The following is a 14,064-nucleotide window of genomic DNA, read 5'->3' on the forward strand; positions in this document are numbered from 1 at the left end:
CTACAACCGGGGCAACAGAGTGAGATCCTGTGAGCTTCCTAAACTGGAGGTTTAGATGATATTCTCTAGGCTGTTCTGGACTGCTAAAAGAGTATGCAAAATACATCGTTTTAATTAATAACTAACTTTCTGAGATAAAAGCATAATGGAAAAAGATTAATGAATGTCTTTTTTTTAAACTGCTGTTTAATGCATTTTTTAACCATCTGGGACATGAAGACATAAGGCTTTCTTTTGAAAAATTTTAATAATAAAAAATGCCTTCTGTTACTTTTATTATACATAAGCAAGTATACAGGCAAATAAATTTAACCTTTTGATATATTTTATGAATGCTTTAAAAATGTATCTAATATAATATCATTACAGGACTAAAAGCAAGTGAAGTAGAGATGTGCCTTTCCAAGCTAGCACATACTTTCCAGGGATTTAAAAGCATCTTAAAATTAGCCACTAGCATAAGAATATCCCATTTGAATAAAACTAAATATATTTTGCTTAGGATGAAGAGTGCGCTGTGATACAGACTATGTCACAGAGAAGAAAGAGGGAAATAAAACAAATAACAAAATTAAACATTGCTGCCCACTATAATACATGCTTAAATATGTGTATCTCCTATCTTCCAATGGTTGCTTTCAGACATTGATGAATGTTTAGTAAACAGACTACTTTGTGATAACGGATTGTGCCGAAACACACCAGGAAGTTACAGCTGTACGTGTCCCCCAGGATATGTGTTCAGGACCGAGACAGAGACCTGTGAAGGTAAGAGCTGTCTTCCTTGCCTTATTTGTGAATAGTGAGTACCTGGAGTTGTATAAACATCAATTACAGTGATGAAGCAATGTAGGGAAAAGGATATTGTTTGAATATTTTATTTTATAATCTCGTTTAGCTAATCTGTCAGTTTTTGAAATAGTAAAGACCTAACACAGTTTACAAACACCATCAATTTTGTTCCACTCAGACAAAATATCAACACACATTTGGAACAAACATTTTAAAGTGGATAAAAAAGAAACTAACTGGAAGAAGCCATATTGTTTTACTTGCTGAAATAGAGTGTCAGATAGTTGTTTACTGTGTTTTCCCCTTTTCAGAACCACTCTGATCCATTAATGTAGGAACGTGAATTGTAATGGAAAAGTTAACTCTTAGGCTTTTAATTTATGAAATGATTTATATACTCAAGAGGTTCGCCCACAAAATATTTGAAGCCTAAGTAAAAATGATAACTTTAATGTGTTTTTAGTCTAAGAGAATTGTCCTTTCCATTTGATAATTTAAAAGTTGTCATTTGGGTTTATAGACCATAAACTAGTGTTTGAAAGCTTCTTTGTTTTCTTCTAATCACATATTTTTGCAGTGAAAGTTACTTAAATGAGTTGAATGGTTAGAGAAGTCTTCATTTTCAGTGAGATACTGGCTAAGCAGTGAGTACACTGAATTATGGTTTTGTATCTTGATCAAAGTACTGTATATTTCAGAAAAATCTGTGGTATGAATACTAGTCATTGTTCCTGTTTAAATCTCACTGTGTGGGCCTACAGAAGGGTCCCATAACAGTCTCAAATCCAATTACTACTTTGGAATAATAACTTTTAAGAAAAGATTTCATCTTTGATGATTGTGGAATAGCTCCCCCCCTTTTTTTAATCTGTTAAAGTATTTGTTTTTTCCATGATGCCACAGCCAAGAAAACTGCCGTAGTAATATTATTCAAAAAGATGTTAACATTCTCTCTTCATCTTACTGTTTAACTTCAAAGCATTCTTGTGAACAGAAACCAGTTAGGACTATAGAACAAGATGTCAAAACACAAATGACTCTGCTGAACTCAATGAAATGCAATTACAAAGTGCAGTGCTAACTTTGAATTGAATCGGAGGGGCCACTAGAAAACAATAACTAGCCTAAAGAAAAAAAAAGAAAACTTCAGCATAAAATCCCCTTTTTCTAAACTTACTTCTGGTGACAGTTTCCCCTGTTGTCCAACATCTTTGCAGGAACTCCTCAAAGAGGAGTGTTCATTCCATTCCCACTGAAAATACTTAAAGATTTGTCTTCTCCATAGATGAGAAGGGGACACACTTAAGAGTTTGGAATATCTTTCAACAGATTATGAGAGCCCTCTTTTTAAATCAGCTCTGGCTTCTCAAATGTATTCAACTACAGAGTCTCTATTTTCTAGATGCCACTCCCATCTCTCACACCAATTCTTCGAAATGCTCTGAGAAACGTACTTTATGAAAAAGTATCCTAGCCATATTTCCTCTGTGATTTCTTTGGAAAGATGGAAGAAGGGATTTTAAAGGTTTTTGTTTTTCCTGATTTTCTACACTTCCTTCCTACAGTCTTTTTTCAGTTTTGTCTGTTGTCTGTTGTCTGTTGGAGGATAAGCTTCCGTTAAATCTCAGGAAACTTAGAAAGCAAGAGCAGGGTAGGACGCCATCTTGATTTAACTAGGAAACTGATGATTTTTAGACTGGTTTCCCTGTCTAGGAAAATACTTTCTGATGCTATCGTGTCTCTTACACGATTTAGTTCCTAATGTGGAACTAAATGGATAGTGTCTCTTTCTATTTGCTATGCACACTGAATTACCAATGATTATTTATAGACGAGTAAGATAGAGTACAAAAGTTCTGAGAGTTGAAACACCAAAGAAGTTAAAATCAGAGACTTTCCTGCTTACATGAACAGTTAAGAAGAGTAGGAGCTGGTAGTGTTTAATAGTGTAACATAAGGTGATTATGTAAATATTAAGGCACTTTCATACCAAATTAGGCAAGAGTGAGGGTTAGAAAGAGTAATCTTCACTTATTACAAGCATGCTTATTCTTAAGCTGAGAGATTTATTTAATGAAAAAACAATTTTATGTCTGTCATTCATAGGAAAGAAGTTCATGTTATGTAAATAAAGAAAAAATTATAGACAACTCTTTTGGCTCCAGCCTTATCTGAAGGAAATAAAAATGATTTATCATGGGAAACCTAACCAAATAACTGTTATTTCTACACTTTCTTCCTACTGTTATTTGCATTTCATTAAGAGTTTTGCAAAGAATAGACTTGAAGGCTACTAATCTCTTTTTCCCTTGAGTCACTTTCTCATTTCCACCGTTGCATTCAAACAGTAAATGTTTCTGTCTGAAGCAGTTCTCTTCATTCTCTTCCTTCTGAATTAATTTCCAAAGACTAGACAGGGAATTATTAGCAGATTCATTGCAAATCTGAGCTTTTTCTTGTATATTTGTCTTGTGCACTAATTTTGTTTGTCATTCATGTTTTCAACAGACTATTTTAAATATATAACAAATAGCATTAATAATAAAGAGAGTAAAGTTCTTCTATATTTAAGATTGAAGTTACAGAAACTTTGTTTTTTTTTTTTGTTTGAGCTCTGAGAGTCTGTGAAAGTTAAAATTTTTACAGCAAGCACTGTGGTTTAGATTGTGTTTCCAGTGACATAACTAGTTAAATGTAAACCAGATGTGCTTTGAAGTTTATTTCCAGGAATGTACAGTGAACTGTTTCAATTCCTGGTTCCATGACATTTATAACATAACAACATATTATTTAAAGGAAAACTAAATAGTTGATATTTGTAGTTGTCAGTGCATATGTTTATAGTTTCTGAATTCATAATTGCTTAATTTAAAATAGAGATTTTAAAAACACACAGTATTGAAATTCTTCTTTTTTCAGGCTTCTTACAAATGAAATTAATAGATTTATATGTGGTATGTCCTTAGATTAGTTATCTGCTTGTTTTATGGTTAACTGGTTTCTTTTTTACATTGTGTTTTTATGAAAGAGTTTTTGTACTCTGGGATTGATGTTTTCATTAGAAATCTGTGCTATATTTACAAAATCTCTTCTTTTATTTTTAAGAGGTTTTCTCACTATAAACAACCGGAAAGCAAAATACATTCATATTCCTTCAAACAATTTATATTTCAAGAATTAAATTAGCACCTGGATATTCCTTCAGTAGTGTTGAAGTAACAAAGAAGGAGCTTACCTGTTTTTCACATTGATTTTTAAATTTGCATGTGAAGTCCACTGACAAAAAAAATCAACTGTGAGCCTCACTCTTTCAGGATTAAAGTCTTCTAGCCATTTGTTTACATGCTTTCCTCAGCATAGTAATGTGCTTTATAATAAATTCAAAGAAATATTTAGAGAAAGAAAAAGTATTCTTGTGAACTTAGAAACCCCAGTGTTCAATATAAAATGCCTTAAGAACTATTGACCTGTTTCAGATAATTAACTTAGTAAAGAAAACTGTGTGCCACTTCTTAAAAGTGTACCACTTTAAAAGTGGTTGAATTGACACTGAAAATGTCTTTAATTTTGTTTATAGTACTTTACCTGAAGCTTGTGTTTCTTTTTCATTAACTCATGTGTTAAACTATTCCACATTACAGGCTTGACATTTTCTCTAATCACCACTTGAGAACATAGGCATAGGGCAGTTCTGCTTACTTCTGACCTTCAACAGGAATTGTTTAGATTATATGATTTCATGTATATTGAATTACATTTGATTTGAATATTTCATTCAGATCAAATTAATGATTGTAGAGGCCGATTTAAAGCAATTATTTCTACTTGATCAAGTTTTCTAATTTTTATTTTACCACCATTAGTTGTATTAAAAAATAACTAAGCAAACTAAACATGTAAATGTGAAGAGCTAAAGACAGAGAAGGTGGATAGGGACTAGAGGAGAGTTATGTACCAGAGGAGAGTTATGTACCCACCATGAATGTTTCAGTCCTTATTTTCTGATTCGTACCCGAGAGCTTGGAATTAAAGCAGCATTGTGATATTTTGCTTCTAAGATGGACTTTTTAAGTTTTTCAGAGCCCCATTAAACCATAAATGATCAAAGCAATCCACTTTTGTTTGTGCACAGGATGTTGCACCTGGAATTACATCTTATTCTGTGGGGAAAAAAATCTAATTTATGTAAAGTTGTGATGACGTATTGAAGAAGCATGTAACTGAACTCTTTCCCAATAGGCTGATTGCTGTGGTCCTACTGAGTTCCCAATCCTATAGATGCGTATCCACAATGTAAAATGCATGCCTCCATTCCCCATTCACTTTATGCTTCATAGATCCATATTAAAATTACCAGAGCCAAGTTTACCAGACATTCTGGCATTGCATGGCTTGTTGGAATAATATTTTCCAGAAACACATGGCAGTTCTAACAGAATATTTTCCTTCTGGATTGTAGATATAAATGAATGTGAGAGCAACCCATGTGTCAATGGGGCCTGCAGAAACAACCTTGGATCTTTCAATTGTGAATGTTCGCCCGGCAGCAAACTCAGCTCCACAGGATTGATCTGTATTGGTAAGATTCATACACAATACTGATGCTTCAATTTCACTGCTAAGATCAGCACAGATCTCAGGCCTTACTACAAATAAAAACAGAATATGAGTCCAAAAAGTAAAGAATTACGTATTACATTAGTTGTTTTTACTCAATATCAACATAGAGGTAAAACATAATAGCATTAATTAGGCAGCCTGTTCAATTTTTGTTAGATTCTAGAAATCTTCCTTTCATATAAGTAGATATATTATAACTTATAATCATTTCCATACCACACACATATGCATATCCGTTACCCTAAAAATGCCTTAGGCAGCAATATAATCAAATCTCCACTGCATACTTTTTTTATAAACAAACTTCGATGGCAAACAAAAAATGTGATGAAATTTGGATTCAGTTAACAGGACAAGAATTTGAAGCTTTTAAACACATAGAGGGAATTTATTATTTTTTCTTTTTTTCCATCAATCATAAACTTCTGGGCTTCAAGGAAGAGAAGATAACTGCTTTCTTGCTTTTGGAAATCTCTAGGGGAAATTATTCTAAAACATCTAAACTAGCATCTTTCAATATGTCTCAAAACATTTAAAGTCACTTCTTGATAATGACATAGGATGTATATTAAGGAAGATTGATCTGTTACTGCAAGGAAAAATCCAGCATGTAAAAGGGAACAAAACTGTCCCAGTAATTTTTCCGTACTTCTAGCATCTGTGCTTCCATTCACTAGGCCTACACAGTTCACATCATTAGCTAGTATCCACCTTTAAGGGGAAGTAAATATATATTCCAAATAGGAAGATATTTCAGTTTTACATAGTGCCAAATTAACTGACAGTTTTTATTATCTAGCCAAAATGAATCTTTAGTTTCATATTTGTCAAAGACAATAGTTTTTTCAGTAGCATGTCTGATGTTAACCATATTTAGCTGGATGCTAGAGTGTCTGTTTGTTATATAAAGACAAATGACCAAGTCCAGAATTATCAATGAAAACCTTCTCTTTGGAAACACCAGCTCCTCGTTTCCCAATGAGGTACAGCTGGTGAAATTTGAGCCTTGTTCAGCTCTCCATATTAGGCAATAGACTGCCATCTGCCTGGGGCATTACTTTTTTTCTTATAGAATTCCGGGCTGGGTTGGTGGGGGGGCCAGCGGGGTGTGTGGGTTGGATCCAGTAAAGCAGAAATATTTTTGCTAAGCCACAATTTCCAATTGAGATGGAGTCATTTTATTATGCAAAGGAAATGAATTCAGCATTAATCAATTAATGTCTCAGAAAACTAAATCTGCATGCCACTTGAGCATCAAAGATACTTCGTTTTTGCCTCATCATGTAGACTTCCATTATTTTGGCCTTTTGCCCTTATATTTATTAACCAAAGAAGAACAAAGACTTTTTACCCCCAAGTCTTTATGTCATTCTTCCAATTGCCAACAACTAACCACCACCATATTTTTCTCAGTCAATGTATTGTGTGCTTTCATTTATTATGATTAAATTTGAATAGCCCAGTGTAGAGCTGCTCAAAATGCAATTTCCCTAATATTTTTAAATTTTAGACATTATTTTATATACTTTTTTATTAAAAAGAGAATTCTAGTTGAAAAAGAAAATAACAAATAGTAAAATATACACAGGAAAAGCCAGGAATGTATAATAGGACTGTCAGTGGCTCTCATCAGTGGTTAGCCTGCAACTTTCTCTTCCACAGGGCCCAGGTCATTACATTTTGAAATTTCATGGTATGATTACTGATTTAAAATTACGTTATATTTGAATTAGTTGAATATTATGAATATTTAAGGATTTAGAATCTATTTTTCAAGCTTTCTAAATATAAATTAATCTTAAACTGTTCTGCAAACTGCTTAAGGAAGACTATGGTGTTCTGGTTGAATATGGTTAAAGGTAATAGAATGATGCATTTGATTAATCTTTCATGCATTATACTGCTATGGTTTGATGGTTCTATATAATCCAGACCAGTTTCCCTCATCTTTGGCTTGGGTCTGCACTCTGTCTTCAACTTGCGTGGACATATGGCTGTGACCACTCTGCTGTCAAATCCAATGGTCTCTTCTCATTCCTCACCTTAGATTATTAGCAGTATTTGTCACAGTTCATTACTCACTCTTTCTCAAGAAATTTTGCATTTTTGGCTTCCCAGGCAAAACTCTCTTCTCCTTTGACTTTTATGGCTCATTTTCTCTTTGCTTTACTGAGTCCTCCCTATCCTCCTAACCTTTAACCTGAAGTGTTCCGCCAGTCCGTCTTTGGACCCCTGTTTGTCTTTCTACACTCATCCTCAAGAACCTCTGTATTGAGTCTCACATGTGTCACTCTAGTTGATAATGGAATTCTAGGCCTCAACCTTGTCACTGATTCCAGATTTGTGTTGCCAACTGTCTGTACAGTGTCTCCACTTGGATGGCTCATCAGTATCTCAAATTCCCATGTCTAAAACCAAATTCCTGTGTACTGGCTTGAACCCGAGTCTCTCAGGAACATTTCCATCTCAGCAGATGGCAAATCCGTTCTTCTAGCTGCCACCCCTCAAAACCTTGGCAGCATCCTTGATGTCTTTTTCTCAAGCTGCACATGGAAGTCATCAGCAAACCTATTGATTGCACTTGAAGTTTATCCACATTTCAACCCCTTCTCACCATCACCACACCAACCCCCAATCCAAGTCACCATCATTTCTCTTCGTAATTACTGCTGTAGCCTCTACCTTAACTTCTTTTCCCCGTACTATAGTCAGTTCTCCACATAGTCACCAGACAACCCTTTTAAAACATAAATCAGAGCACATCATTCTTTGTCCAGGAACCCTGTCTAGGAAAACCTTGGCTTCTCATTTCATTCAGTAAAAGCTCAAGTCCTAGCCGAAGCCTGTGCTCCCCTCATGATCTTGCCCCTGCTTTGCCTCCCGCCCCCTCAGCCTGAGCCAGACTGGCCTACTTCCTGCTCCTGCATCAGACACATGCCCACCTGAAGTCCATTGATCTATCTGGCAGGAATGTTTTTCACTCAGATTTGCAGGGTTCTCCTTATGTCTGTATTCAGATGCCACATTGTAAGTCACGATTTCCCTGACCATCCTAGATAAAATAACAGTTTTTCTCCTGTTTCTACCCTTAAGCTAATCACCCTGCTTTATTTTTTGAGAGTTCTTAACTAACTCCTGACTATCTACATCTGTATCTCAGTTGTGTATGTGTATAGGGGCAGGGGTGGGTATATACACACAACAGTGGGTCAGTGGGGAGAGAGGGAGGGAGGATGGAGGAAAGGAATTGGGGAGAGAGAGAAGAGAAGGGTGAGCCTGGAGGGGGCTGCGGGGGACTATCTGGATTTGTAGCTTTTCAAGTGTTGATGCAGCACCAGCCTAAAGAATCACAGTGCTACAGAGTGAGGGCTCTGCAGTCAGACTGCATGGGCTTGAATCTTGATGCTGGCACTCTACTAGTTGGGTGACCTTGGGTAAATTGGTTGACCTCTGTGTGCCTACATTTTCTCATCTACAAATTGTACATAATTCACAGGGTTGTTTTAATGAGTAAATAAATACATACAAAGCCTTCCAGTTCCTGTCACTATCTTGATAAATCTTAGCAGTAACTGTTGTTAATCTTACTTAAAATGATGACAACCAAGGTGATAAATCAGAATTAGTCCGGATCAGTAAAAGATCATTTAAATACACAGTAGCCTTACACAAGCATCTCTGTTTCCTCTGTGCTATGGAATTTACAGGTATAAATCTGTAACAAGCCTGTAGTTTGAGACCTGACACAAATGTTTCTCTGCAGTTTTATCCAAACTCAACATTTCAGCCAGAGTGAAAAAGCAAAGTGACTGTCTAACTCTTTTTCATACCTTTGCCCCATAACTTTTTATTCAGTACAGGAGAGAATTGTTTTGTTTCAACCTCTGTCTTGGTTGGTTGTTGGTAACTTCCTGTGTTGCCTAGAGAATCAGAAATTACTATTTCTCCCACCATAGGCCCATTACAGTTTAATTGTAATTCCCTTTCTATGTTTGTGGGGGATATTTTTGTTGTTTTTGTTGTTGAATTTAGAAGTAAAAACTTTTTTTTTTTTTTGGAAGACAGGGTCTCACTCTGTCACCCAGGTTGGAATACAGTGACACGATCTCATTGCAGCCTCTGCCTACCGGGTTTAAGCAGTCCTCCCACCTCAGCTTCCTGAGTAGCTGGGACTACAGGCATGTGCCATCACTCCCAGCTAATTTTTATATTTTTTGTAGAGATGAGGTTTCACCATGTTGCCCAGGCTGGTCTTGAACTCCTGGGCTCAAATGATCTGCCTACCTCGGCCTCCCGAAGTGCTGGGATTATAGTCATGAGCCACTGTGTCCAGCCAGAAGTAAATTTTATCTGTACATATTATTAAAATGAATTTTCAAATAAATACTGTAGGAATACACTTATTCTTTGTTTTCTTCTAACTCTTAGTGCCACAATATGCTATTGAGGTTTTGGTAAAGTGTTTTCCACATCACCCGCATCAGAATCACCTGAGGAGTTTGTGAAAATTCAGATTCCTGGGCTGCACACCTGGAAACTTATGAATCGGCATTTTAACAAGCGCCTTGGTAATATTATGCACACTTAACTGAGAGCCACTGCTCTACAAGGAAAACATGACATATGATTTGTTTTAGCCAATTAGTATTTGCCATATCAGCTTTGACTGGATTCCTTATCACTGCTTCAAAATCAGTTGTCATTTATTATTTGTTCATTTGAAAAACTTTTCATTGCGCCACCAAAAATATACTAACCATTCATTATTCCCTTTAATCCACATACAATAAACATTTTAAAGTGCATAATATTTCACTGGGTACTCTACCATTCAAAAGGAAGAACTTAAACTTTATGTGGAGTCAGTCTAAAATGTTAGAAATGGTTATCTCTAGAGGATTTCAGGTGATTTTTACATCTCCCCCATACTTCTCTATTTCTTCAAATTGTTTACCGTAAGTATGATTTACTTTTTGAACTAGAGATAAATCTACACACACACGCACATTTTTTAAATGCCTGAAATAAAATACATCAGATATTAGCCCTGGGAAAGCATTAGTGGGGGTTTTGTAAGTGTTTATTCCTTCTTTGTTTTATAGGGGTTTTTTTCTTTTAAATTATTCATCAAATAATTATCAGTTGGAGAAATTTTGGCCTCTGTATAACAGAACATACATTGTGTGTGATTATTTAGTAGGGACTTAAGGGAGAAGGAGATTGAAGGATTTTATACAATAGAATCTTAAATATCAAAGCATTTGTCATTAAGGATAAATCTTACGAATACTTTTCACACAAGTAATGGTCTTATCATGTTGTTATAGTATGTTAAAAAAGAAGAAGGGTGGGGCGCAGTGACTCATGCCTGTAATCCTAACATTTTGGGTGGCCGAAATGGAAGGATTGCTAGAGGCCTGGAGTTCAAGACCAGACCAACAGGGGCAAAATGGCAGTGCTCTATGTTTCTGAGTATCAGCGTAAAATCTTGGACAGCTCCCCTTAGAATATCAATAGATAGGCTGGACGCGGTGGCTCAAGCCTGTAATCCCAGCACTTTGGGAGGCCGAGACGGATGGATCACGAGGTCAGGAGATCAAGACCATCCTGGCTAACATGGTGAAACCCCGTCTCTACTAAAAAAGATACAAAAAACTAGCTGGGCGTGGTGGCGGGCGCCTGTAGTCCCAGCTACTCGGGAGGCTGAGGCGGGAGAATGGCGTGAACCTGCGAGGCGGAGCTTGCAGTGAGCCGAGATCGTGCCACTGCACTCCAGCCTGGGCGACAGAGCGAGACTCCGTCTCAAAGAAAAAAAGAATATCAATAGATATAATTATATTAATTACTATATTATGTATGAGAGATATATGGTACATATTACATATATGTAATAAACCATATTTGAATGCAGGTACATGAAAGTGTTTTCAAAGGATATGCTATTTAAAGTTTTTTTTTTTTTTTTTGAGACAAAGTTTCTCTCTTGTTGCCCGGGTTGGAGTGCAATGGCACTCTCTCGGCTCACTGCAACCTCCACTTCCCAGGTTCAAGCGATTCTCCTGCCTCAGCCTCCTGAGTAGCTGGAATTACAGACGCCTGCCACCACGCCCGGCTAATATTTGTGTATTTAGTAGAGACGGGGTTTCACCATGTTGACCAGGCTGGTCTTGAACTTCTGACCTCAGGTGATTCATCCATCTCGGCCTCCCAAAGTGTTGGGATTACAGGCGTGAGCCACTGCGCCCGGCCCCGCTATTAAAACTTTTAAAGTATCCTTTTTTTTTCTTTTCTTTTCTTTCTGGTGGAGATGGGGTCTTGCTATTTTCCCAGGCTGATCTTGAACTCCTGGGCTCAAGTGATCCTTCTGCCTCAGCCTCCCAACATGCTGGGATTACAGGCGTGAGCCACTTTGCCTGGCCCTTCTTTTTTAGAATACTGTAACAAATGCCTTTTCGTATACACAGATGAATTCTATTTTCATCAGAGGTAAGAGCTCCCCAACCTTTCCTGTTCCTTTTCAGACAGCCTGAAGGGGACCTGTTGGCTCAACATCCAGGACAGCCGCTGTGAGGTGAATATTAATGGAGCCACTCTGAAATCTGAATGCTGTGCCACCCTCGGAGCTGCCTGGGGGAGCCCTTGTGAGCGGTGTGAACTAGGTAGGAGCCTGACTGGGGGGCTTCTCGACTTCTCCTTGGAAAGCTTCTCCTGCCGCTAGGACACATCTTTCACTATGTAGTTCCTTAGTGAAGAAGACCTGAGATCATTTACCTTTGCTAAAATGTTATCTTTGCTGGCTAATGTTTTTTACCTCTTAAAATGTGTATTTGGTTTATCCTGGTACATAAGCAGGCCTTCTAAATATTTTATTCATGGAAAGGAATCAGCTAGAATCTGCTAGATGACTGTATCCTCCAGTATCCTTGTTTGTGTGGTGGCTGTTTTCCTCAAATCTTTTGCTTACTTTTTTTTTTTTTTTTTTTGAGACGGACTCTCGCTCTGTCACCAGGCTAGTGTGCGGTGGCGTGACCTCGGCTCACTGCAACCTCCACCTCCCAGTTTCAAACGATTCTCCTACCTCAGCCTCCCGAGTAGCTGGGACTAAAGATGCCCGCCACCACGCCCGGCTAATTTTTGTATTTTTAGTAGAGATGGGCTTTCACCATGTTGGCCAGACTGATCTCCAACTCCTGACCTCAAGTAATCCACCCATCTCGGCCTCCCAAAGTGCTGGGGTTACAGACTTGAGCCACCGCGCCTGACCTGTTTACTTTTAACTCAGTTGTCAATGTGACAACAAAAAGAAATTGTAGGAAAAATTATGAGAATCTCAATACAGGCCAATACTGATGGAGGTACCAGAGAAAGTCATGTGCCCTACTGAATGAAGTGGGGACAGTGATGTCCTTGGACCCTAAGACCCCGCCTTGCAGTTTGTATTTAGTTCCATTTTGATTCCATTATATTTCTTCTTGAGCATAACATGGTTGTATTTTATTCTATAATGAAGTAAAATTTGTCCTGTTGTTCTTACAGATACAGCTTGCCCAAGAGGGCTTGCCAGGATTAAAGGTGTTACATGTGAAGGTGAGAGTATCCTTCCTTGGAAGATACTATACATCTTTAGAGCAGTACATAAAATTAACATTCACTCTCAAATTTTGGAGATGTTTATCATTTTCAGAAACCTTGACATTTCAATAAAAATACTCAATGTAATCAACAAGTGCTTTAGCATAATTCTCTTAGGAAACAGCTTAGAGTTTCCCATTTCTCCTCTTTATGGAGTTGTGTAAATTTCATGAATACATCGCTAGACTTTAAGGCCCAGAACAGCTGGCAAAGGCACATGTCTGGGCTGTCTTTCATGGAGAGACAAGGCTGTGGTCATTTGCATAGCTGGTGCCTAGGAAAGCGGGTGGCTGGGTTGTGGAATATTTCTGTTTAACTCAAGTAGTAATCCACGTTGTGTTGAATGTGGATTGAAAATGCTATACATGAAGTAGGACCACACCTGCTTTTTCTGTTTGTAACATCTTTATTCCTCTGCTGGCTCCATTTCCCTGCAGATGTTAATGAGTGTGAGGTGTTCCCTGGCGTTTGTCCAAATGGACGCTGTGTCAACAGTAAGGGATCTTTTCATTGCGAGTGCCCTGAAGGCCTTACGTTGGATGGGACCGGCCGTGTGTGTTTGGGTAAGATTCACGCCCTCATGTATTCTATGTGTAAAACAAGCCATGAATTTCCTTCTTTAAGCAGTGGCTAGTCCAACACCACAGAGTTTGTACTTGAGAAAACTTACTTTAAATGAGATATTTAGGGAGAAATCACTAGATGCTGTTTTAAAAGTGAAATGTATTTAAGTGAAATTGTTTCTGTTTCATGCCAAAAGTTGGTACTGCTCAAAAATCTATCTCAAAATCTTCCATTTCTTTAACCAGATAATTAAGGCAGGTTCAGTCTTTCACACTGAGTTAATGAGAGTAAGGATATGTTGAACACAGAAGGAAAGTTGGAGACTAGGATTTTAAAAGTATATATCTGTCAGCTCATTGCAGCTACACTCTGAATACAATGGGTAAAGTCATCGGCAAAGATACGTTGCTTCTGCTTAAAAACATTCAATAATCCTGGTCCTTCCTTTACTGCTAT

At 37.3% G+C, this 14,064-nt stretch overlaps 1 protein-coding gene across 1 annotated transcript in view; it reads left to right on the plus strand.

The window, feature by feature from the left end:
* The window catches only part of FBN2 (fibrillin 2), a 285,838-nt gene that overhangs the window by 180,072 nt on the left and 91,702 nt on the right, over positions 1–14,064 (plus strand). Inside the window, exons 19-23 of the mRNA XM_033181363.1 lie at positions 643–768; positions 5,252–5,371; positions 11,934–12,071; positions 12,949–12,999; positions 13,482–13,607. Coding sequence (XP_033037254.1) covers positions 643–768; positions 5,252–5,371; positions 11,934–12,071; positions 12,949–12,999; positions 13,482–13,607 — 561 coding nt within the window. The remainder of the gene's footprint in view (positions 1–642; positions 769–5,251; positions 5,372–11,933; positions 12,072–12,948; positions 13,000–13,481; positions 13,608–14,064) is intronic.

Source organism: Trachypithecus francoisi, unplaced genomic scaffold, assembly GCF_009764315.1.
Source record: "Trachypithecus francoisi isolate TF-2019V2 unplaced genomic scaffold, Tfra_2.0 Lachesis_group2, whole genome shotgun sequence".
NCBI lineage: Eukaryota > Metazoa > Chordata > Mammalia > Primates > Cercopithecidae > Trachypithecus > Trachypithecus francoisi.